This window comes from Haliotis asinina, chromosome 15 (assembly GCF_037392515.1).
Source record: "Haliotis asinina isolate JCU_RB_2024 chromosome 15, JCU_Hal_asi_v2, whole genome shotgun sequence".
NCBI classification, from domain to species: Eukaryota; Metazoa; Mollusca; class Gastropoda; order Lepetellida; family Haliotidae; genus Haliotis; species Haliotis asinina.
In genome coordinates, this window is record NC_090294.1 from 32,554,516 (window position 1) to 32,582,107 (window position 27,592).

General features: G+C 38.5%; 1 protein-coding gene across 2 annotated transcripts in view; it reads left to right on the forward strand.

Annotated features, from left to right (window-relative positions):
- LOC137265819 (SH3 and PX domain-containing protein 2A-like) overlaps positions 1 to 27,592 on the forward strand; it is a 131,748-nt gene that overhangs the window by 97,631 nt on the left and 6,525 nt on the right. For both annotated transcript variants that reach the window (XM_067801281.1, XM_067801282.1), the window contains 3 exons: positions 4,392 to 4,668; positions 10,024 to 10,146; positions 25,513 to 25,608. In XM_067801281.1, coding sequence (XP_067657382.1) covers positions 4,392 to 4,668; positions 10,024 to 10,146; positions 25,513 to 25,608 — 496 coding nt within the window. The remainder of the gene's footprint in view (positions 1 to 4,391; positions 4,669 to 10,023; positions 10,147 to 25,512; positions 25,609 to 27,592) is intronic.

Below are 27,592 nucleotides of genomic sequence, written 5' to 3' on the forward strand. Positions count from 1 at the left end.
CAAAAGTAGTAAAACTTATCTCACAGACACTCTATTGAAAAAGGTATAAGTTATGACCACACAATTTCACAGATGTTCTAGAGTTAAAATCCTAGCCTGAGGTAATCAGAACTTCACTGTATGACAAACCATTCACTAAGACAAGGGTTATGTCTAGACAGGTTAATAAACTGCTTTGATGAGGTAAACATGCCATCACCTACAGTAAAATAACATTATGCAAACACCAGTTAATCCAGCCCAGAGTAAACAATCAAGCATTCAGCAAATGTGCCAACAAGATTAATGCCACTTAGAATAGGATTAAAAGATTAAGTACTCCCCCTGTCTGGTCATTGAAGTTGTTCTGGTAGGACACACCCCATTTTGTTTAGTCTGTATTTCATTGGCTATTGTAGGTTCCACCCATTCAAATAAATCACCTGTGTGTTTTTATAATCATAGACAGTAAACCAGGGTAGCTACCATAGCTACCAAAATTTATGTATGATATTTGCTATCACAGCTGGGCCAACACTCAAAACTATCTAAATATAAAACTTTGCAATCTTTCGGACTGAAACAAATGGCTTGCTTCGAGCCTGTAGACATCATATTTTCACATAACATGATTAAATATTGAGGTGAAAAACACAGAAATAGGATCAAATTGGATCAGTCACTATACTATCCAAGCATCCGAAAAAAAATACACTTCTGGGATATTTTGTTACAATCAGACAAGGAATACCATGGATATTTTTAAATAATGGCATATGATGGGCATCCAGCCTCCTGACTGTTTAGGTGAAGAAATTCTGCTAATGTGGACCAGAACCCATTCCCTTTGTCCGTCACATCGAGGGAGCGGGCGCTGACCAATTTGCAGTTTTGGTTTCATAATTAGACTGTTGGTGAGAAACAGTATTTGCTCCTTTATGTGCCCCTTTAAGTAAATTAGTAATTAGCAGTTAAATATCTCTGAAGACAATGAAGTTTATTTTATTTAGTTTTCTTCTGTTTCAAACCTATTAACTCATTAAGGCCGAGAGACGCATATGTGGGGCAAATTAGTTAGCTTCTCACAGCAAGAGCCGCTTATTGGGGGTTACAAAAAGCACCTCTTATTCAGCGAGAGCCGCATATTGGGGGTGATAAAAAGCATCGCCCATTCAGCGAGAGCCGCATATTGGGGGTTCTAAATTTCAAATTCGTAGTGTACCTGTTATTTCAGTCAATTTAGCAGTAATGATCAAAGATTAGCTTTTCTTACGAGAGAGGTTACTTTCTGTGTTAATCCGAAGAACTATTAATGTGTTTTGATAAGAATTGCTTGCAATGTCGGGGGCTTATACAGGCAAATGAACACATGTCTGCAAGAAAGGGGATTATGAGATGTTGTTGTAGGAGGTAAGTGTTTGTTACTCGTCATTGGGAGTGAATACTAAGATACTCTGTTTGCACATTGATTGAATTAAAGGTGACAACCTTCTTTCTAAATTAAATTATTCATTCATTTTGAGGAGTCCATTGTCAATCTTCTGAAATTCGTTTGCTTTCAAACAAATATAAGTATGCCCATGTTCATAAATATTTGGGGAGATTCAACTGCAAGTGTATACATCACAATAAATCAGCATCGTGTAACTTATTTTAATTCTATAATACATGTACTTGAATTGTGATATTTATTCGTAACAATATAATGTGCAGATTATATTGAAATGTTCAGCAAGCCATTATGTTTGATGTACAAGCAGTGTGCAAAAAACGCATATGCAAATAAATACTATCCCTACTCAATGGTTGGATTGGGTTATCCGGCGTAAAAATAAGTGGATTGTAGCGATTTGAGTGCTTTAAAGAAAAATAAACTCGTCAAAGTGCTTGTTAGTCCTACATGTACATTTCAGGCATCCTTACGATTGTGTATGTTCACGATACACAAACGTTTTCGTGATAGCTAGAGTTGATACAACTGAAATCCAGCATATCGATAGGTCAGCGATCAAACCAATAGTCAATCTGTATCCAAGCTGTCTCGTGACCGAACATGCTCTTCAGAAATTTAGCCCACGCCCCATCACCTGTCATTTCCTCTTTGACAGGTATCTCATGATACGATTGGTCATAGAAAAGAAATCAGCCACTATACTGAACAGTTGAGATACAAAACGTCCTATTCGGTCAACTTTGTTGACGCCCATCCCGTGACCCTTTGTCTTATGTATGTGCAAGGAATAGCATTATACAATATGCATAAATGTATGTTCATGTGATAACGTATATTTTCTGCGTTAAATCTAGATGAACCAAAGTGACAAACTGTGAATCTGTTCCATGTAAGTCACACAGTAGCTTATTAGGACTCATACCTTAAAATATTCAGTATATACTAACAACGCATCAGCGAAAACGCTTCTTTCATAGAAGATTATTAGGCATGTGTGTAAATTCTTCTTAACTGCCATTGACATATTGTATTGAACAATTTAACCTCACACAATGATATGGGAGGGACAATTTGTGTAATTATGTCTTACATACAAAGAATACATACATGTGTCAAGAAAGTACACATGCACCAAGATTATTAGGCATGAGCATAAATTCTTCTTTACTACCATTGACATAGATGTTTTGAACAATTTAACCTCACACAATGATTTGAGAGGGACAGTTTGTTTAAGTGTGTCTTACATACAAAGAATACAAACATGTGTTAAGAAAATACACACGCCACCAAAAGTCTACATGAGAAAGTGTAATAAAATTACGTAAAACGTTACATATATGACATGTATTCACTCCTGCTTTCTTGCAACATATACCTTTACAACACAATTAAACAATTAAACAATCAGGACTTGCTCGTATGACGAGACAGTTTCCTGTAATCTACGAAACCAGCCAAGGATATCAGGCGTGATTAGCCCTAATTAGTCTCGCCACAGCCGGCCAGGCAATCAGCACGGGGTTCCAGGTGTTGAGCAGTGAAGTGGCTCTTGGGCTTAATGAGTCAACTGGTTTGATAACTGTGCATCCTCTGTTCAAAGAGTTTGGATCACATGTTTCTTATTTTCGAAGATTGTCAGATCTTGGATCTTCTTTGTGGTGTGGTGGTGTGACATGCCAGTACATAAATGCTGGCAGTTCATGTCCATAATTGTGGAAGTTTGTAAATTAGCATTCCACAACAAAGAACACATAGAAAAATAAATTGGAAAGGATGATTAAACAAATTCATTTCCATATTTTCTGTCACTGTGTCATTTTAGGATCGTGTACAGATTTTGATAAGAAAAATTGGACTGAGAATTGCTGCAGATTAGGTGCTGAACATTCTTGGTATGTCCAGATACATCCATGGAAACATATGTTTTCACATTACAGATTTATCTATATTAAGCATCCTATTAAGATATAAAGGCGCCACATACATCATTGACATTCTAGCAGTCTACAACATGAAAATGTGGTTGTGTTCATGGTTTTTGTAAAGTTACGATGGGAATTTAAGTGGAACAACATAATTCAGTTACCTTTCAGTTACGTTTCTCCTGCTAGTATCTTAGACGGACATGAATTGTCAGATAGATTATTTGGTTAGAGAGAAAATACGTTTCCCACTCTCATGCAGCAGTTGGCAGGGACAATTTTTCATCTGGCATCTAACTCTATTTCACTCCCCAGTTACAATCTGGCAAATAAGTTATAAAAAAAATATAATCTGAAGAACTTTCCTCTATAAATATTCACAAACAATGAATACCAAAGTACCACAAGCAGAATTCATCAACACCATTCTCAATAATGAATGTTTCACTGGTGGTGATGCCTTTGTGACTTGTCAGTGGTTGTCCTCCCAACGTAAGACATGAAGTGGGAGGGGCTTATCGGCCAGGACTGGATCGGTCCATTATCACGTGCATCAATGAACTCGGTCTCTATTGATTCATCGTAAATAAAAGCAGGATATTATACAGTTACAGTACTGATACACATGCACATGCAGGCTGTTCTGTTTTTTGTTAGGTTTTGAGCATCTCAAGTGTCACACCTTATGAATTGTATATAATGAATGTGGATGTAGAATTTACAAAAAATTCATTTCTTCACTGATCTGATTCAAATTTGAAATATAGGTTAATCATATCATATATAAACAATAAATGATTTCAAAAGCACAGACCTTTATTGCTTAAAATTACTGTCAAAACAGTGATTCAAACCACTGTGGTGAAAACATTCAAAATACAGTTATTTTTGCCACTGAGTACAAATGATATTTGATAGTTTCAGTTTCTATATGCATGTATTTATGTTAAAATTATATGAATGTAATGTTTGCTGTAAGTGAAATGTTTTTTATTGATATGCTGCTGCAGTGCTGTTGCACTATTTGTATTCAGGCATCAAAGTTTGGAGGGATGGGTCCCTGCTACGTATCTCTGTAAACTTAAGAACTACGATCAAGTTGGTGAAGTGGAGGTTAAAGGTACATCATCCGACATCAACAAATCTCTACAGAATGAAGGCAGAAGCTTAGCTAATTATTGGAAAGATGGAGATGCTGCAGAGGAGACATCACTCAGTCCATCACAAGGTATCTTCAGCAAAGTGAAAAACACCAGATCTTCAGAGAAAGGGGGTAGTCTAAGGCCACCACCACGTCAAGACTCATTTGAGGTCAGTATGTTTACACTGTATAAAATATTACCCTCTTCAGTCCGTTTGTGTCAGAAACGAAGCAAAATTTGCTACATAAATATAAATAGTACACGTGTTTATCATTTACTAATTTCCGATAGCTTTCCAATATTTGAAAAGTTTTCGGGTTCCACCAAAAACGTTGTTTAAGAAACTATCATCATTGAAAACGCAAAAGTTGTTATCTGTCACTGCAGGGTGAAACCGCAGAGATGGAACAGCCACTATCTCGTCGTGCACAGGATACACGGCCTGATGAAAAAGGAAGTTGAATGCTGATGTGAAACAGTTGATTAAAGTGTACAATTTTTTCCATGCCGAAGCCGAAAGGGGCAAACCATTTTATGCCATTAATAAATTCCGTAAGTGGGCATCAAAAGCTTTAGGGGTATCAGCACAGGAACACAAAGGTGATGCGAAGTAGGTAGCAAGGGGTCGTGTCAGAATCATACAAAATAAAACATTTGTACAACTTTCAAAAGAGTGAGTGAGTGAGTTTAGTTTTACGCCGCACTCAGCAATATTCCAGCCATATGGCGGTGGTCTGTAAATAATCGAGTCTGGACCAGACAATCCAGTGATCAACAACATGAGCATCGATCTGTGCAATTGGGAACCGATGACATGTGTCAACAAAATCAGCGAGCCTGACCACCCAATCCCGTTAGTCGCCTCTTACGACAAGCATAGTCGCCCTTTATGGCAAGCATGGGTTGCTGAAGGCCTATTCTGCAACAAGTCTGTCAGCAAGCTGTATTCTGAAAACCAGTACATGTTTCTGAAAATGTTTAGAAAGCTTTGAATGAAGAGCACAATCTCAAAGTATCAAAGTATACACTCTGATGCACTTTGGGTATCGTTATAAGAAGATTTCTAGGGAGAATAGGTCAGTACTCTGTTCACATGAGAAATAATTTTCTCAGGGTAATAAGGAAGGAAGGGTTTGAGCCAGTGTACTTGGATGAGACCTTGGTCAGTGCATCGCACACTGTCAGCAGTCAGTGGGTACCCGATGGGGATGATAAGGGGTCACATAGAAAACTGCTACTTGGTATTCAGGGCAAAGTCCACAGATAACTGAGACTACCACTCTGAGATGAATGGTGTGGTTTTCCTCAATACCGTGAGCAGGCAGTGTGCCTGGATATGAGTGGCTTATAAGCGGACTATTGCTATAATATACTCAAAAACACCACAGTAGCAAAAAAAAATGTTGATGCGCATTCAAAATTAAATAGGCACTGCAATCAAATCATTACAGAAATGAATATAATAAGATCAACAAATTTTTTTGTGTACAATATCTTGGCACATCAACGAATAACTCGACTCAATTTCAAGACATTACGTTATCGTTTGCAGTCCATTCAGACTCTCGACTTCAATGTCTAGTGTGGCCACTTGAGCAGCAATAACCACAGCACTGCATCTATGCATGGACTGTACCAGTTGATGGATAAAGGCCACTGACACTTGGCACCACATTCTGAGCAAAGCCTAGCATACTAAGTTGGCTGTGTTTGGCCCTGGTATGATATTCAGTCTCCTCTGAATTTCATCCCAAAGATGTTCAATTGGGTTTAAATCAGGACTTAGGGCTGGACACTGCATAATGTTGACACCATTCTTCTGTAGGAAGTCCTGTGTAGCTGACAGCATGGGCCCGGGCATTGTCATGTGCTGTTCACATTTAGCTTGAAAACGATGTAAAAATCTACAGTGAAACATCACTCAACGTAATAAACAAGAAGTTGTAATCCATAAAGCTGTATGTTTCATTGATGAACAGTCACTCCGTTTTGAAAGTTGTCCCGTAACAGAGGCAAGTGAAACAATGTGCTACAAGACTAACCGATACACAGTTATTCTTTTTGTGGTTTGTAATGATGAAATATTCATTTATGCACCCCCTGCCCCGTACTTATGATACAATTTAACCCACTTTTTCTACACTTGATTAACTATTTTACGTCTCCACTTGCTGTTGTTGAGCTGGAAACAGCTTGTCCATTTCTCAGGCTTGGCTCAACAACAGCTTCATCCTTCACTTCAATAAAAACATGATATCATCACCATTGTCTTGTTATCTTGAGCAGCAGCCCAGAGCCGAACCATAAACACACGGCTACACTGGCAAGGATCACAGCGGCCATTTTGTGAACTTTAATATGGCACATGAGTGAAGGTTCTGGAACTCCACAGGGCCCACTCTCTGGTTCAGGCCTATTCCAGCCTATACCTTGATGCTTGCACATTCCCATTAGTCTGTTTCCATAACATATTGGTCTGAGTAAAACTGTATACATCGCTGGCTTATTCTTGTTCTGCCATCTGCAGTTGATACACAGTATTGACTCAGTATTTGTGGACAGAACAGTTCTCCATTGGTTGTATGACCAGTTTTGGTGTAGTAGGGCAAACTATAGATGTTCACGCTGATGATGAGCTCTGAGGATAGGTCCACTGTTAGGTCAAGGCAATGGAGGCTTCCACTGTTAAGATGATGCCGTACTCTGTCAGTACTGACTAGTCTTCCTTGTGTTCCCACTTTTAGGTGTGCTGTTTTGGATGTCGGCGTGAAGGGGTTCTGTACATGCTGTGTCACAACATGGTGGACTTGTCTTGTGGTAACCCTTGGTGTGCCAGTACAGGGGTGATAATTTCTGTTGTTGGTGACCTGGAAATGTTGCTGCCTCCTGTAGGTGCTCTGAACGTTGACCTGGAAGTGATTGGCAATGTCTTATGCAGTTTGGCCAGCTTCAGGTCTTCCTCGTGCTTGGTTCCTCTGAGCTGTTGTAAGTCACAGCATTCTGCTGACATTATGATGTGAAATTTTCAACCAAGTTTTGGAGTGCACTTAATAGGACTGGTCCTTATGAACAGCACATGCAGCATGAGTTGCATGAAAACCTAGGAGAACAGCATACCATCTCAAAGCTCATGTCATGTTATTGAGACTATTTCAAAAGACTTGGCCAGGTTGTTGCAGATTGTGTTAAGTCCTGCCATGCTTGTCAAGCTAGTAAAACAACAAAGGGAGGTTGATTTATATGGACCACTTCCCCTTACACCGCAGGGAAATACTTAAGTGTTCGCAGCCTTGGACATGTTCAGTAAGTTTGTAGTTAATATACCGATGGCCAACAAGGATGCCCTGAGTGGAGCAAGTGCTCTGTTTCAGTTGTTTGCTAGGTATGGTGTGTGTAATACTCTGGTCTCAGAACTCTTGCGGAAAGATTGACACTTATGTCAAAAACAACAAAAGAAATTAGGGAAGAGTTTCTACCAGCTGTAACCTTCTCAGTGAACAACAGTGTGAACTCATCTTTAAAGTATTCACCTCATGAAATTGTGTTTGGCAGTAGACCAAACTTCCCACTGCGCTTTCCCAAGACAGACTTTGGAGTCAGTCTTTCAATCGGTCCATTGTATCAACAATACCTCCATGGCCTGCTAATGGGGAGTCATGGTGTAGCTCAATAACAGGTTTCTGTAGAATTCTTGGAATAACAAGCTGGTTGTGCTGGAGATTTCTTCTTCTGTGACATTTTGCTGTCTGAGAATGGAATAGGAAATTAGCAGCAGCTTAAGGGGTTTGTTTCTGGGAGTCAGGCAACCATCCCTGTGTTAGATTTCTGATGACTGACTTCAAACCTGGGTCATTAGCTTGTAGCTCAGCTAATTTATTTTCATTGATTAGCCCATGATCAAACAGTTCAATGCTTTTTGTAAGGAGTTCATCAATATTGCTGGTTCTGCAATCTCAATCTGGGTAGAGATTTCAGATGACACAAAGCATGTTGATACATTGAAACACTCAGCATTTGCTGTCCTCATCTAAAGCTATATCACTACCTATTTGTCTTCGATTGTCAAGGTTGGCCTGGTCACTCTCTGTGGGGCTGCAAAGTTTGTTTATCAGTTCACAGGAAGTCACTTTTACATTCAACCTCTGCAGCAGTGCACTAATTTCTGAAGAGCACATTTGGTCACTAAACAGCATGGATTATTATTCGCTATATCGTTAACCAATCAATAAGCTGCATTTCGACTTTATCAACTGTAGGTAGGTATCATGAAAATGTTTGTGTATTTTAGTCTTTCATAATCGTGAGAGCTCTGAACTAAATGCTTGAAACAGGATCAAAGCCACCAGTACTTTCTCTGTGCTAGTCCTTTCCTATTCCTAGGAGTAGTTGATTGGACAAAACAAGACATCCAGAGTCTTGACCGTCTGACTAGAAGGATCATGTCTGATAACAGAGCACACCACCCTTGTTCCTCTCTTAATCGTTTATGTATGCCAATCAATTCTGGAGGTCGGGGTTTGATTAATGTGGAGGCTCTTCATGAATTTTATTGTGTACTTTTCCACATATTTATTTATCGGATCATCCTCTGGTGATGCACGTCAAGAATCATGATGAAGGCAAGGAATTCCACAGTTATTTTAAGCATGCCAAAGTTGTTGGACACAATCTGAAATTAGAAGTTGATTTTGGTGATGGTGATGTACTGCTGGACGGTACAGCAATGGGAGTAAACTATGTGAAGTCCTTTACCAAGTCTGCCCGGAGTCAGTCCTTTGTGGATAAGTCGTCTGAGAAGTCATTGCAACAATGTGAAACTGCGGGCTTCCTTTTTGCTGCTCAGGACCAGTGACTTCCCACTCGCAATCGTCAAAATGTGATTCTTAATCAAAATGTTCACATGAAATGTCATCTTTGCAATGAATTTACAGAGACTGTCCAACACCTTGTCAGTGGATGCCCTTCCTTGGCACAAACAGCATACCTTAAAAGACATGATGGCATGGCTCGCTGCTTTTACTATTGTCTCCGCCATGCCTGTGGCTTTGACCACAAGGTCCATCCATGGTATGACCCCCAAAATGTCCAGGAAAATGATGCTTTCGAACGTCTCTGGAATAGGCCAATATACAGCATGAGATGAATTCCAGCCAACAAACCTGATCTTGTCCTTTTTGATAGAGCCCATGAAATTATTAATATCATTGAATTTTCTGTCCCTTTTGACAGCAACGTGATTGGCAAGATTCAGGAAAAGCATGATAAATATGCAGACCTTGCCTTTGAAATGTCTCGCTTGCATCCCAAGTACACTGTCGTCAGGCTCCCCATTGTTCTCGGTGCCCTTGTTTTGGTACCTCCTGATCTCCGAGTGCCCGGAGTTGATGATGAGCCTTACTGGCATGATCCCCCGAACCCTCTCTGCTGCCTCCTATTTTTACTCTGTTAAAAATAATAACTTATACCTATTTTAATACCATGTCATATGAATATACATGTCATAGAGATCTTATTCAAATTTCAGGCCAAGACCATCATGGTCTGTGATGTCAACATCCAAGAAAAGCCAGCCAATTACATAACTGTGGCTGATTTTCAAGACAGTGTTGGGGATGGCATCAGTTTCAGCGCAGGCAGGATTGTTACTGTGAGTGTCCCCAAATATTGTAGCTCTCAGGAGTAAAATAATTCAATTTCCACAGAACAAGAATGAATATATTGAAAATGATGATGTTTTCTCAAAATGATGTTTGCTAATAAAATTGGACCTCCAGTCTTGGTAAAAAGTATGTGAAAGTCCTAAAATCACTTGGCTTTTTCAGTAAAAAATACTCAGTGGATATATCACTGAGAGGAGCTGAGAGGATTTCCTTGATCTTGCAAATGTTTTTCAAAAGGGTGTAATGACATGAAATGTGACCCGTTGCTATGAGGATGTGGGACTATGTACCTCAGCCGTGTCCGTCCATCTGTCTGTATGTCCCATTTCTTGTTAACGCGATATCTCGTGAACTGCAGTACCCAGTGTCAGCCTACATTAATGACAGCCTACATTAGGGGATTAAGTAGACACCAGTCAGTTTGGGTGAACTTGACCTTATTTTCAAGGTCACCACAACTCTTCAACCACTCTTCCAATTCTTCTTCACGTGATATTTCATGAACTGCTGTACCCAACATCTGAAAATTTAGTGACTGCCTACATTAGGGGCATGCACAGACACCAGTTGATTTGTTGACCTTTACCTTCTTTTCAAATATGACCACAACACTTTGTCCATTTTTCAAACTTAATATATGTTAACACAATATTCCATAAAACATGGGACTATGGGGACTATGTACCTCAGCCGTGTCCGTCCATCTGTCTGTATGTCCCATTTCTTATTAACGCGATATCTCGTGAACTGTAGTACCCAGTGTCAGCCTACATTAGTGACAGCCTACATTAGGGGATTAAGTAGACACCAGTCAGTTTGGGTGACCTTGACCTTATTTTCAAGGTCACCACAACTCTTCAACCACTCTTCCAATTCTTCTTCACGTGATATTTCATGAACTGCTGTACCCAACATCTGAAAATTTAGTGACTGCCTACATTAGCTGCATGCACAGACACCAGTTGATTTGTTGACCTTTACCTTCTTTTCAAATATGACCACAACACTTTGTCCATTTTTCAAACTTAATATATGTTAACACAATATTCCATAAAACATTGCAACTAATGTCCTCAATTTTGTAGACAGCCTACATTGGGTGATTATTCAGACATCAGTCATTTGTGTATGAGCAAAAGAAGTAAAGAGTAGTGAATATGCTATACATATTTCATTCTTCTTTAGTGGCGGGGGACATTGCCATGTTAGTGGCAAACACTTGTTTGTAAAGATTTTGGTGCTGAGATCATTGCTAATGATTTCGTGGTGATTGTCCCAGCTACAAATCCACAGACAATTGTCTGTTTCCATGTTTCTTGATCTCTCAGTAGACTGATCCATTCTGTTGATAAAACCTGGTGCATGCATCATATTGAGCCAGACAGATTTGTGGATTTATGAGAGTTACGTCCAGAGTCACATGCGTGCCTTTAAACGATGCTTTCTGCATTTCTATAAACAGTACCTTGTATTCTATTACCTGGCTCCATTCATGTAAATATACTCCTCACAAAAAGTTTAGTCTCATTACATTTTCATAGATTGAAATTGCAAATCATGGAATGATGCAATAGAAAGGTGAAATATATGTACATAGAATTAACAACATGAAATGAAATGGTATTGAGCAATAACAGACTTACAAATCAAAAGCATCTACCTATGAAACAGTCGTACAAAATGTAGTGCATGAAAGGAGCAACATGTGAACATAAAAGTTCAAGTAAGGTTTTGACAGTGAATCAGTAATCATTAGTGCGCAAGATCATCATGATTACAAATGCAAGCTTATACACTTCTTCCCATTGACCAAATGAGCCTTTAAAGTTGCTGCTGTTCTGCCATTCCCTTTGTAATGCCAGTTCAAGGTCATCCTGATTCTGGATGTGAACATGGAGACTTCTAATAATGTCCCGAGCATGTTCAGTGTTATTAAGATGAGGTGACCTTGCAGGCAAATCCATATTATGTTATGTTATAAACCATGAAAATGAAATTAGGAGCCGCTTGTTGTATCAGAGGAATTATTTCAGGTAAGTTTTAACCGATCAGACTGCGTGTGTGAAATGTGGAGCACATTCATGCCACATATTTTATATGTTGTTTCTGAGGAGGGTTGTGTTCTGGTGAGAACGTTATCAGAGAATGTTATCAGAGAAATCAATTTAACAGTATCTAAAGGTTATATATTCTTTTGAGTAACATGCTAGCAAAAATTGGCGACAACTTGAAATTAGCCCTCTTGAAGACTACCAAGGCTCAGGGATTACCTACACCAAAGTTTGATCCTAAGAAATTCTCTCTCCACAACATGGAGGTCTTTTACAATGCACCAGAGATAACTATTCTATTATGAGCAAAAATCATATAGCGTAGAGCAAAAGAAGATTGCCCAATTAAACATCACTACTAGAAGAGTTTTTGATAGACTCGCTCTTTCTCAGTATTGATGAAGTGATGCTAAATTCTTTAAAGAACCTTCAGATGGATTGCAAAAGAATGTGATGGTTGCCCAGAAAAGAAATCAAGAAATCATCTCAAACCACATGGCTTTAAATCTTACTCCAGTACAACGTCAGGTTTTACTCTCCATTGTTAAAACTATGAACTCTATGTTTAAACAATCTATGCAGAAGACAGTTCAAGAGCTGACTTTTGGGGATACAAAAGAACAAGATCAGGATGTCCACTCCTCATAGATGATCCAAATTGTATTCCTTTCGTAAGCCTACTGACTGTGCAAGAGGAGGTTCCAAGAGAGGCAGGACCTCCAGCTCTTCCTACACCCGTCAATTAGTATCAGGTTTTGAATGACTGGTCTCTTCCACTCCAAGTCATTCCTGTACAACCTTCTACTGTGGATGAACATCTCAACACATATTGTCGGAAGATTTCACTAGAAGGTTACAAGATAGAGCTGCAGTACAAGCCCCCATTTATCATACATTATCCTAAACATCTAAGGCCAAAGTAAACAGAAGCCATGAACTCACTTCTCACCAAGGGGGCAGTAGAAATTCTTCAGAGAAACTAACTGCAGGATTCTACTCACTGATTTTCCTGGTTCCAAATAAGAATGCTTCAGAAATGTTCCATTTGCAGTATGAATAAGTTTAGTCAAGACAACCTTTTGAAGTCACACAGGGGCATTACTACCAATGGAAGGTCCTCTCCTTTGGAATATCTTCAGTCCCATGGTTTTGCTCTAGTGACCATGCCCATTGTAACCTACCTTCTCGTGAGTGGGATACCCAGCATATTCTACCTAGCACATTCAGACAAACCAATCAGTAGATCTACATAGATGTCAGCTGAACTTAACAGTTCAACTACTAACTCAACTGGGCTGCCTCATCTGGAACCAACACAAGATCTGAAAATCTCTTTATTTGCGCTGCAGTAGTTTAGGATAAACAGCATCAATTCTCATGTCAGCACAAGCACGCACTTGCAGGAGCAGGTTGCAAATGAGACCTTTTCAGAGATTCCTGAGACCATATCTAGACCAGCAGGATATCATGATTTTTTTACCAGTTTATCTGAAGAAATATGTTCAGTGGTTGAATATCAAGTAGAATGTTTTAAGAGGCACTTTTTGCAAGGGCCTGACTGCCATCTACATATCTTTGTAGACCTCACACCAAGGTTAGGGCACTAAGGACAGTGAACGCATTGGTCCCATTTCCCCAGAAACCAATTTCAGATGATATGTTGTTTTGTACATAAAGAACAACAAAAGTAATAAGACAACAAAGATGCAGACTAAACAAATGGGCAAAAGTTTGTTGGGTTTCATTTTGGCTAACAATGTTCTCACTCATTCTCACAAGGGTTTGTTGTTTTCTCTTAAATATTCCTTGAACGAATCCCTATCCTAGCAGTGAAATAAGGCAACCCATTGTGTCTTTTCTTTGAGGTCTTTCAGGAACGAGTTTAATCTTTGCATGAGGACCCAAATGCTGTGTTTCATATGATGTTCCGAATACACTAAATATGATAACATACCTCTCTTTTTGGTGATCTCTTTATTCGCGCTGCAGTGGTCTGGGATAAACAACGTTGATCCTACCTCGAGCTTCTCATCAAAGGTTCGCAACCAGTGCTATAAACATAACCCTTTGTCAGTTTTATATACCTCCTCGTTCATCACCCACGCTCTCTCCATAATACTCTTACAGCATATCCCATATGAAAACGGTCTTCCAACACCCTATCTGACCGCACATGATGGCGCAATACAGTTCCAGGGGCAGCTCAATTTCAGACTTAATATATGGCCTGCACAAATCTTCCATCTTGTACATGGAGTTGCGCATCAATGATCATGTACAAATGTAGGTTTAATTTACCATAGTTTTGAGCATTCTTGGTAATTTGGATAATGATCCATCTGCTCCTGTAAAGCTCATGATCATCTGTGGATCATGTGTGTATACGGTAATGATAGTTGTTTATCAAGAGTACTATGGTAACTATAACAGAATTGAGAGTGCTGTCCCCTTCCTGTATGTGGCATCTACCACAATACACGCAGTTGAAGGTCAACAGCGTCTTTGTCCTTCTTGATTATCTGGGACTCAACAGATAACTAAACATGGTGTCAGAAGACTCAGCTCGTGTCCTAGAGTGTGGAGGTATCCCTAAACTTAACTTTCTAAACGTTTGTGCTTGATATTCTATGACGATGCTTTAAGATCTACAACAGTCTACCATTTCCAGATGCTGAATCAAAATACAACACTGACTGTTACAAACCCCATGTGAACATTCAGCACAAGCCTCTCCTCACAGCACCCAAAAGACTACAGAGGATGCTTCTCTCTTCAAAACTACGACTACAAAATTGTCCACAAACAAGGCAAGGACATGCATCTTGCTGCTGACATCCTGTCACACGCATACTTACCTCAAATTGAACATCCAGATGAATACAAGATGTAAGTTCTACAAGTGGAACTTTCACAAGCTCAAAGGGAATTGCAATCAACTAGAAGGGTTGAATAAATACCAATCAAGGATGAAAGACTTGAAACTATTCAGGTTGAAACTGAAGTGGATGAATCATTACAAACTGTCAAGTCCATGATTCAGTCAGGATGGCCAAATAAACAGAAAGAAGTTTCAAATCTGGCAGCTCCATACTTTCATTTCCAGGATGAACTCTCTGAACAGGATGGAATCATATTCCATGGATCCAGGTGTGTGATTCAGAAAAGCCATCAACCTGAATTTCTCAAGCGTCTGCACAGCTCTCATGTTGGAATAGATTCTTGCCGACGCCGAGAGGAGAGTGCATCTATTGGCCAAACATGAATTCAGAAATTACTGATTACATTGCCAAGTGTGATATCTGCACAACATCTGAGATAAAATAGGCAAAGGAACCACTTGGATGCCATGAGGACCAGATCGACCATGGTCAAAGCTTGGGGCAGACATTTTCACACATAACCAGAAGGACTATTTAGTCACAGTCGACCATTTCAGTGATTTCTTTGAAATAAACCAGATTACTGACAAAACTGGAAAGAAATTATCAGGATACTCAAGGGACACATGGCTCACCATGGCATACCAGATGTTGTCATATCAGACAATGGACCACCTTTGAACTCCTCAGACTCCTAACTAGCTCCCCAGGTTACCTCCAGTCTAACGGGAAAGCAGAATTGGCAGTAAAGATAGCGAAGCGTCTTATCAAGAAGTCCTGCAAGGCTAAGTCTGACCCATAGCTAGCCTTACTGGATTATCGGAATACTCCGACAGAATCAAACAATTCATTACCTGCACAGTATCTCTTCAACAGATGGACAAAGACTCTTCTTCCAATGAAGAACACTCTTCTAAAACCAAACACTCCTACAAACAGTCTGGACAAGAAAAAGGAAAAGTTGTTAAAACAGGCCCAGTATTACAACAACGAGCACATGAGTTACCACCCCTACAAGAAGGTACTCGAGTTCACATGCAGCCCCTTAATCCCAGAGGGAAGGAGTGGAAGTAAGCTTCTTTATGGAAACAGCTCAACATTCGATCTTATGAAGTAGAAACTGATCAAGGCCAAATCTTCAGACGCCATCGCCGACATCTGAAAGTTACCTCTGAACCTCCATTCAGCTCTCCTAGACAGAAGACTCTCAGCATAGCCAGCTCTGACTCACATCAGTAAGTACCAGTTAAAATGCCCAGATCTCCAGTGAAAACTGTGGCTAGAGAGACAAACACCGAATCTTCACCCATGTCTCTAGCCAAATCAACTTACTCTCCAATCCAGTCACCAGTTAAGCCAGTCTCGCAACAAACAGTGGCTACTCCTGTGTCAACTAGAAGTGGAAGAATTTCCAAACCTCCAGCATACCTGAAAGAATATGTGAAATGACTGAACTCGAAAAGTAATGTGATGTAAATGTATTCTTTCAGTGGTTCATGTTATCAAATGACTCTAAACTAATCAGTTCATTTTATTAAAAAAAGGTTTATTGATGTTATTATTCTGAAGTATATATTCAACAGACTGTTCCAGTACAACCAGTGAAACTCTTAAAGTGGTGACTAACTTTAATGCATGCCTATATATATATTGCATCTTCTCTATTTCTTTAGGAAAGGTGTTACGATATTTGTTTATTGAGAGTACTACGTTAACTATAACAGCAATGAGAGTGCTCTCACCTTCCTGTATATGGCGGCTACCACAAAACACGCAGTTGAAGGTCAACAGCATCTTTGTTCTTGATTATATGGGATTCAGCAGATAACTAAACAGATACAATGCATACATGATTGTAAGATATTTTCCTAGTGTCACAGAGGTGAGACCAAGATTCTTGACTATTGCATTGATTTCTGGAGGGCGCTTGATTGCTGGTATTTTTTTTTCTCATCCCACGGTTGGTAGGCTCTCATTCCTTGGCTAAAGAGTTGCTTGGGCTCACCTTTGATAGTCACTTCCACTTTGATAATATCAGGGTTCTAATATTTTGTATTTTGTGTTGACTCTTTCAAATGGTGAAAACTTTTCCACCTGGATGATCAAAGGGGTTCAGATTGATATTTCACAAAGTATCGCTTTTATTCTTGATGGTCTTCTGATGCAGCACACAATTGTACAAGATGGCTAATGTTTCCGAACACTGGTTGCAAATTTGTCTAACCGCTTATGGATCCTTGACCACGTAGAACTCCAACAAAATATTGTCGATGGTAAATTACCTCCTTGGCCACTCTCAGTTAACATAATGTGGCTATAACTAGTAAGATATGTGATTTTGATTATGTTTTGCTAACATGTATTTCTAAAGAATCCTGTCATTTAGTAAATGTAAAAAAGTTTTGAAAGAAATTGTCATTTAATCATGTTGATAAGAATTTTCATATGAATTATTAACTTGATGACAACTAAATCTTAATATGACTGAAATGCAGAATTAGACAAACAAACGCTAAATATCTCAAGGTACATGTAGATGCAAGGACGGTAAGTGTAAGGGTAAGATAAGGGTGTAAGTGGGATTTGAACATGTAACCTTTAGATGATGGCATTAACCATTAGACCCATTTAGTTTAAACTTAAAACAATGTGTAACGGTTTACTCGGGGTGAAATGAGAAGGTCTAAACCTTAATTAAGTATCATGTTTGTTCCATGGCTCAGTCTCACATTACCCTATTAATTACAGTTTTTACCAGTTAAGAAATATCTTGATAACGCATAGTTGAAACAATGAACAAGAATTTATTGCATATAAATTCATCTGAATTAGTAATGTCAAATATAATTGACAGCAATTTCCAAAATGAAATACACAAAGAGCAATTATAATGCTACAAATAGTCAAAGGAGATTTATGGGACACTTCACTCAATATCGAGGAGTATCCATCTACAAAAGAAAGCCTCAAACTAAGCTTGGAAATAGAACACATATGTAGTGTAGCTCTCGGTAAGCACTGGTAAAATGCAGACTTCTTCTCAACGGATAAACCTCGACTTGCATCCACCAGAAACAGTCAACGACTGACTACTGTCAAGAACGGCTAAATGACTAGGACTACGTCCCAATCCTCATGACATAATTTGTTTACAATAAACAAGCAAAACATATTGATTTATTACTGGTGTGGTCTTTTTACATGTAGAGCGTTAAGAGACTCAGTATGAATATGGAAACGCCTTAGGATGCTCAACATTTAGAATTTGCAAAATCAGCTTTGTCAACGAAGTGTGTACACATAAACATATTATGTCATCGTCAAATATGGCTTCCTCCACGAATAACATTTCTGAAGCAATAGCTCTGCAAAAACAACAGTTAAATATAGGTTTTGTCAGCTAAAAAGGATATGGATTAGAGTGTACACAACACTGAGTAGTTATTGAATGTCATTCAAACTGTATTATGTCTTCCAATCTAAAGACTGAAGATAAATGCAATGAAACTCACTGAATGTATACGGATGGGGAAAACAAATACACCTCCTGAATTAACATAGGCCCCAATGTGAGAAAAGACAGTTAGAGCTGTTTATTACAAATGTTATCACATTTTATGGAATAATGAAACTTGCAATGTTTCATTAACTGTACAAGAACAGTAATAACTTTGTTTGTCCCTTGATCTCAGCAATTTATTCTTTCAATATAATAAATTTCAAAGATAATGCTGAAAATGAGTAGTTATAAAATTCATAATACAGTGTTCCCTAAACCACCTGTTAGAATATTGGTTCACAATTTTATTTACAAGAACAGAATACCAAGGTGTGGCCACAGAGAGTGAGTAAAACCCTCTGGACTGACGTCTAGAGCTAACCTGTGTTGGGAGTCTAAACCTTACTGACCATCAAAGGTAAGAGTTATGCCTGTACCCCTCCCAAAACCCAAAATAATGAACTGTCACAGATAACACACTAATTATACGGTCAATAAAATGTACACAGTCTCTAAAGCAATTCGTGAGGTTCAAAAACTGCCGGTCCTGTATTCAGCTTTTGGAATCAAATGCAAATCAGTATGCTTAGCAGTCTGCGTACCATCATTGTCATATGCAAGCTATATTCCTTACAACTGATTATTACACATGTACCTCTACTGACCAGCCGAATAAATCAAACAAATTCACGAACTGACCCAGGTCAGACAGTCCATTGTGAGCATTCAAACAGTCCATGATTAACTGGCTCCCTCACACAACTTTCCTATCACTTCAAGTAAAGTCCATTGGTCACACGTTCACCCAGAAAACCATGCATGTACCCCACTGTGCAGGAACTTCAGTGTTATTTTTTGTACATACTTTATGATTACACTGGAAACAGAATAGTCAGGCACCTTACCCTTGAGATTAATGACATACGTGCAAGTTAGTACTTTGTGACAGTAAGAATAATTTGTTGGAGTCGGCAAATCCTGTGCTGCTGACAAAAGGAAATTGTGCTGTCAGTGTTTTCTAAATGAGAAATTAGGAAAAAACACATTCACTTGGAGGGGGATGTTCAGCAGTGGAACATGTACTGTGTTCTCAGTGTTTCCTAAAGGGAAATTAGGAAAAAACACATTCACTAGTAGGAGGGGTGCTCAACAATAGAACATTTGCTGTGCTATCGGTGCTTCCTAAATGAGAAATTAGGAAAAAAAACATTCACCAGAGAGGGGTGTTCAGCAGTGGAACATGTACTGTGCTCTCAGTGCTTCCTAAATGAGAAATTAGAAAAAACACACATTAGTTGGAAGGGTGGTCTTCACCAGTAGATTGTGTGCCGTGCTCTTGGTGATTCCTAAGTGAGAAATTAGAGAAAAAAACACATTAACTGGAGGAGGGTGTTCAGCAGTGAAACATTGTAGCAACATGAGGTGGATTGGGAGGTTCTGAGGCAGTGTCACCATCAACCACCAAATGTGTAGGGGTGTAGAGTGAGAGAACGGATCAACAATTGAAGGTGAGGTAGAATGTGGAGGTGATACAGACTGGAAAGGGTTGGCAGAATGAAGTGAAGATACATTTATGGGCACAGCTGGATGTATGGGGAAGAAGTTACAAAGTGAACAGGGTGTTCAATAGTGTGCTTTTTACGGCGTGGAGGAAGGGGTGAGAAGAAGTACCATGATTGAGTCACGAAGGACAGGAGTTAATACTGCAAGTGCATGTAATAACATCTTGGGTGAGTAAAATAGATAACCCTGTGCTGGAAATCTATAACTGTGTGGGCTGGCTGTCAGTTGTTCGTCTGTCTGGAGATAGGCCACTGACAATCATAAACAGCAGTGAGTCCTGGTTCATATCATCAGTTCGTCTCTGATCTGGGTCAATGTCAGTCTCCGAATAGGATGAAATAAAATCAAGAAGAGGAATGAGTTTCTCCATTAACGTATTGTGGGATGGGTGTAAGGGGAGCATGTGAAGTGCTCAAAACAGACACCAGGTGATCTATCATGCAAATTTATTGTCCATCAACAGAGTTCAAATATTGCAAATAGTTGTTCTTCTGCCACTACTTTCTTACGTCATCATGGCCAAATAAGTAAATCAAAACAAGACAAAATTGTGTCCAGTGACAGAGATGCTCCCGCTGCTGTAGGGAGGGGTCCCTACACTGAGTGTGCTCTGGTGATTGATTTCGACTAAACAAGTTCAATAAACATCTATGCAACTATAAGATGCACACCTTACGAGTCCCAATGAAACATATGTATAAGTTTAAAGGGCTCATGTAGCTAAAAATTCAAACATAATTAAAACACAATTATCACTTACTTATGAAATATTATATACACTGTTGATTTTAAAAAAAAACAACAAATAAACAAAATCATAAGCGTACAATCAGGAATCAAAAGTGCAATATTTTGTGCTTGGGTTGTCTTCCATCGAAACGAAGCACCTGGGAGACCAAACCTGGTCAGAGTGGGTGGGTGGGTACTCAAGTGTAATGAAGACTGGTTCATTTGCCGATACTCAGAAGACTCTTTGTGTGTATATAGAGATGATCAGTTTGATTGGCATTTCAGAGGAATTGATGACTATTTATCTAAAATTGAAACAATAAAAAGATCATGATTTGTTGAATGATACAAATTGAGAGTGACTGTGTGATGTGAATCAAAGATGGGACTCCATCTATAAGGTACCAGAATCTGTACTGTACTAAGACAATGAAATCCAAAAAGTAACATATGACTGATTACACAATGTCATTCAGAAAGTGGTCAGGTGTAACACATGATTACACAATGCCATTTGAAAAGTGGTCAGGTGTAACATATCATCACACAATGCCAGTTAGAAAGTGGTCAGGTGTAACATATGATTACACAATGCCAGTTAGAAAGTGGTCAGGTGTAACATATGATTACACAGTGCCATTTAGAAAGTGGTCAGGTGTAACATATGATTAGTCAATGCCATTTAGAAAGTGGTTAGGTGTAACATATGATTAGACAATGCCATTTAGAAAGTGGTCAGGTGTAACATATGATTACACAGTGCCATTTAGAAAGTGGTCAGGTGTAACATATGATTACACAATGCCATTTAGAAAGTGGTCAGGTGTAACATATGATTAGACAATGCCATTTAGAAAGTGGTTAGGTGTAAAATATGATTATACAATGCCATTTAGAAAGTGGTCAGTTTAACATATGATTACACAGTGCCATTTAGAAAATGGTCAGGTGTAACATATGATTACACAGTGCCATTTAGAAAGTGGTTAGGTGTAACATATGATTAGACAATGCCATTTAGGAAGTGGTCAGGTGTAACATATGATTACACAATGCCATTTAGGAAGTGGTCAGGTGTAACATATGATTACACAATGCCATTTAGAAAGTGGTTAGGTGTAACATATGATTATACAATGCCATTTAGAAAATGGTCAGGTGTAACATATGATTACACAATGCCATTTAGGAAGTGGTCAGGTGTAACATATGATTACACAATGCCATTTAGAAAGTGGTCAGGTGTAACATATGATTACACATTGCCATTTAAAAAGTGGTCAGGTGTAGCATATAATTACACAGTTCCATTTAGAAAGTGGTCAGTTTAACATATGATTACACAGTGCCATTTAGAAAGTGGTCAGGTGTAACATATGATTACACAATGCCATTTAGGAAGTGGTCAGGTGTAACATATGATTACACAATGCCATTCAGAAAGTGGTCAGGTGTAACATATGATTACACATTGCCATTTAAAAAGTGGTCAGGTGTAACATATAATTACACAGTTCCATTTAGAAAGTGGTCAGTTTAACATATCATTACACAGTGCCATTTAGAAAGTGGTCAGGTGTAACATATGATTACACAATGCCATTTAGAAAGTGGTTAGGTGTAACATATGATTAGACAATGCCATTTAGAAAGTGGTCAGGTGTAACATATGATTACACATTGCCATTTAAAAAGTGGTCAGGTGTAGCATATAATTACACAGTTCCATTTAGAAAGTGGTCAGTTTAACATATGATTACACAGTGCCATTTAGAAAGTGGTCAGGTGTAACATATGATTACACAATGCCATTCAGAAAGTGGTTAGGTGTAACATATGATTAAACAATGCCATTTAGAAAGTGTGAAACCACAGTGTTCCTCATCACTCACTATAACATAGCAATAACAATAACATGTTTAAGTTTCTTGATACCTTTGACCTGAGCTCAAACACAAGTCTTGGCATACCTTAGACTGGGTAATAACCCACAAATCTGAATACGAGTTTATAGAAACTTTATGAGAAATATTTTACCTAAACACACTTATGTATTACATCCAAGATTGTAACTGCCAGATGTGTTGTGGTGTGAGTTTGCCATGACCTATTGTGGGGGGTCAGCTTATCTACAAAACATACCATTTTGACACTGATTTTAAGGGTCAAGTTAGGGGTGAGCTTATGCATGGTAATACACAGTAAGTTGTTGATATCCAAATATCAAACCATTCTCTTGTCAGTCTGAAGTTGGATACCACTAGATATCTACACCTAACAACATCTGTGTCGTGTAGAAATCACAACAACAAACAAGCTTTCAGAGGAGATTTAACTTTGAGTTGGTACAACCTCCTGCGGATGACTGAAATGAACTATCCAATCTGTATAACTCTAGGCTAACGCATACCCTGAACAAACATTCCCTGGAGAGAATGAAGAAAGTACCACAGAGATCAGGCTCACAGTCCAAAAGTGAGACTTGCTAAACCTAAGAGAAGAGCAGAGGATACATAGAGGAATCACCATCTTGAGGCCCATGGACATATGTTTGGGAAGGCAATAATTAACATGACATCACTGATCAAGAAAAGTAAACACGACATATGAACATCAAAATACATGAACCTTCCTCAAACCGAGCAGAACTTTACATTCTCCTTGATGGACAGAAATACCATACCATGAAACGTCTCCCTTTAGATGACAATATGCAATCACCCGATTTTTCTGTAACTACTTCAACAACAAAATAGAAATAATCCACAAAGGATTGGAGGACTCATTTTCTCGACATGAAAATATCCATGTTACCATGTTCCATGAAGACAACTTCACCTACCTTCAGCCATTGACAGAGGGAGAGATGAGGTCTCTCACCAAGCCCAAAAAGCCAAGCCAACATCAAGCGCTAAGGACCCAATCCCAACATGTCTTTTTTACTGTGAAAATTTTGACATTCTTCTCCCAGCAATCACCAGACTTGTTAATACAGTCTAACATGAGGTGTAATACCATTCAGCCAAAAGACAGCAACTGAAGAAACCTTGATTGGACAAAGAAGCCTATGAGAAATTCTGACTTATGTCAATCTGCCATTCATGAGTAAGCTGATTGAAAGGACTGTACATTCCTGTCTCTCTTCACACCTTCAACTCCACAAACTGCAAGAATGCTTCCAGCTGGTGTAGAGAAACATGCAGAGCACAGAGAACGCCTTTGTTAGGATGCTAGATGATATCAGAGGAGAGGTTGGAGACAGACATAGTGCTTTTAGTACTCCTAGGACTCCTTCACAAGGCAGTCATACCGCAATGACTGTCCTATGTCTATGTTACTATAGAGGAGATACGAATGCTACAAGAAAAGTTATAAGATTAAGCTTTCAAGAATTTTGTGAAATGGGGCCATGGACTTTAGTGTTGCCTTTGATGTGTCTGATTACAAGATACTCCTCTCCCGTCGTCACTCTGACATAGGTATTGATGACACAGCAATTGTAAAGAGTCTTAGAGTAATTTTGAAGTCTGAACTGTCACTTGAAAGTCATTTTGATCATCTCTCAAAGATCTGCTCTCACAGATTCGGAACATCAGCCAAATCAATAAATATCTCACAAAAGATGCTGCATTGAAAGTGACAATTAAGTTTGGTGCATTATCATTGGTAATGTCAAGAATTGACTACTGTAATGTTCTTCTCACAGGTACACCACAAGTACTCATCACTAAACATCATTTTGTTCAAGATGCAAAAATCATGACCACAGAACTCCTGTTTGGAAAAACTTACATTGTCTTCCTGTGTAATACAGAATAACCTACAAACTGTTGTTACTAACAGTGCTCCAGAATACCTGTTTAAACGTGTAAAACTGTACATTCTCACATGGACACTCAGATCTAAAGACAGTCATGTATTGACTGTACCCTATGTCAGATGGCTCATTTTGGAGAGATATTATTCTCATATGCTGGGACCACATGAGTGGAACAAACTGCTCTTAGAACTGAAAATATGCCATGACTTTTCATCTTTCAAAACTGCATTAAAGACTCATCTGTTTCATCTAGTCTATCCTTCAAACTAAGAAGTTTCTCCTATCTTCCAGCTCTTTGAGCATTCTCATGTGTGGAAAATGTGCTCAAGAAATGGACTATTTTTATTAAAGCTGCAATAAAAACACAAATTTTGGCAAGGTTAATCAGTTCCCTTTCTGAGTGCAGGAAGCTGAACAAAGCAACCCGTTTCACACCAAATATCTCTGCACACGTTCAGGATATATTATCATGTCAGTTTTAATTACTGGATGGATTCATATTTAAAATACACAAAATCATCCATTCACAGCAGTTAGATATTTCTGTCTGCACTGAAGGTTCCTTACGAAAAGTGGCAGTTAAACTATAGGCATAGTGTAAGCAGTAAGTTGAAATATGTCCGAGGGCTAGTTGACTAAGAAACCAAGGGAGAAGGGAATGAGATATTAATGTCACCCATGTTGGAATACCAGCAGTAAGCCCTTAACTACATTATCAGCATGTGAACCTTAACCCTGGCTGTGGGAATATTTATACATGTGTAGTACTCTAAAGTGTGCAATAATAAATCTGTACAAACTTGACATTTCAGGTTCATGAGAAAGCTGAAGGTGGTTGGTGGTATGTTGAGATAGATGGGCACAGTGGATGGGCGCCATCATCTTACATAGAAAGCTCTTCTGTCAAGGTAACGTATGACAGTGTGGGGCTTTCTTAGCACAACCGCTGTCATTCACAATCAGTTTTCCTTATCCTCACTCATACATTATTCATTATTATATTAATTGACAGATGCTGTCTATAAATCAACTTGACTATGACAAAGTTGAAACCCCCTCCACTGTCCAAGTGATGGAATCAATCAACTTTTAATAAGCTTGTTTATCCTGATCAAAGTACATCAAACTGCTGCTCTATGCAATAAACAGTGAGTTGTTAGCACATGAGTGGTAAGTTTCGTTATGTATCCCCATGCTGTTTACTGCTGTATACATGAGATAGGTGCTGCAGTTTGCAAATGACCAATCATCTTGAAGTTGATTCAAGTTCTTCTGCTACCCAACAAATTGATATCATATTAACACATAATCTAATCATAAATTTGTGTAATCCTATTTCAAGCACTAAGAAATGAGTATCTTTTACACATCAGATAAAAAATCTGTCGGTACCAGTAAAGTGTGGTTGGTACTGCGTGAAAGTACCATAGTGATTATATACTGGACAAAATAAGTAAGGGATATTGGTATTTTTATGATTGATTTTTTATCAGTATGTCAATGAATGGATCATTTTTCAAAATCTGCAAATATCCCTGACTATTTTTGTCCAGTATATATATATTTTTATCATTAAATGGGTCATTAAAGCATAATTTATGCCATATAATGTTCTCTGATCCATTTCATCATACAGCATCTATTTCATTCAGTGTTTGGAAGCTCATTTGTTCACATGGAAAATGTTACTGTTCCAGTTTATTTTGTAGAGTGAAATTATTTTCGTTCTAGTGGTCCAACCAATATAGTCATTATGGCTACAAATGCCCTTTTTTAAATTCCTATCACATTCGTGAACAAGCATTACTGCTTATGTTTTGCAACATAATGTACAACATGAAGTGGAGGATTTGACGTCATAGATATAATACTTTAAATATATATAAAATATACAGATAACATCAAATATAATTATTCATTAAGTAGTCATAGGTTAGAGAGTAACAGCTTTGTGTGTCTAATGATCCTTATTCACATTTACATAAAAACTGACTGCTTAATGCAATGAACCAAATTCTACACAATACAACTTTCACCGTCTGTACATACCACACTGTTGACAAATGTTTCAGGTGTATTAGAGCAATAATCACATCACCACATGTCGAACAAACCTGCAGCTCAGCTGATAACTGGATAAGTTACTTTTTTAATAAGAAAAGCAAGATTTATGGATGTCAACTTCTTTTTGTGAATATCACGACATTTCGGAATGTATGCTTGCTCCTTCATCAGGTGAAAATCAGGTCACAATGAAGAAGTAAATATGCCATAAATCTTGATTATCATGTGCATTCCACTTCTAAATACCCATCAAAGATCTGACTTGCTTCCAAAGGCTTCTGAAAGAGGCATATAAACTAGGGACTTGACCGTTCTCATTCCAGAGGCTTGACTTGAATCACTCATTAATTAACAGAACAGAAGGCCTTGTTAATTGGTGAGTCTTAACTGCCTTGACTGTTAGTCTCCATTTGCCCACATCTCAATTGGCGCACAAAAACAATGGAAGTCAATTAAGGCAAGACAATGCAGCCCTACTCTCATAATGAGATGGCCTGACAAGGGTGGGATCAGTCATTAATCCCCGTACATCTCTGAGATAGTGGACAAAGTGATCTTGTTTTAGTGTTGTTATAGGGGTCTTCAATGGAGTAAGAAATTTAGTGTAGAAATTTAGTAAAGGAATCACAACTTAGTTAAAATAAAATAGAGAGTAGGTATGACTTCATTATCTAATACTTGCAACTCACTTCTCTGCTTTTATTTCTGTAACTCGTTGTAACCCTATAAAATAGTAGTTTGGGAAGTATCGATAGTCACAATGGCTAACCTACAGAAAGCAGATTTCATTTTGTCTCAGAGAGGAGGGACCCGTGAAGGTCCCTGGGT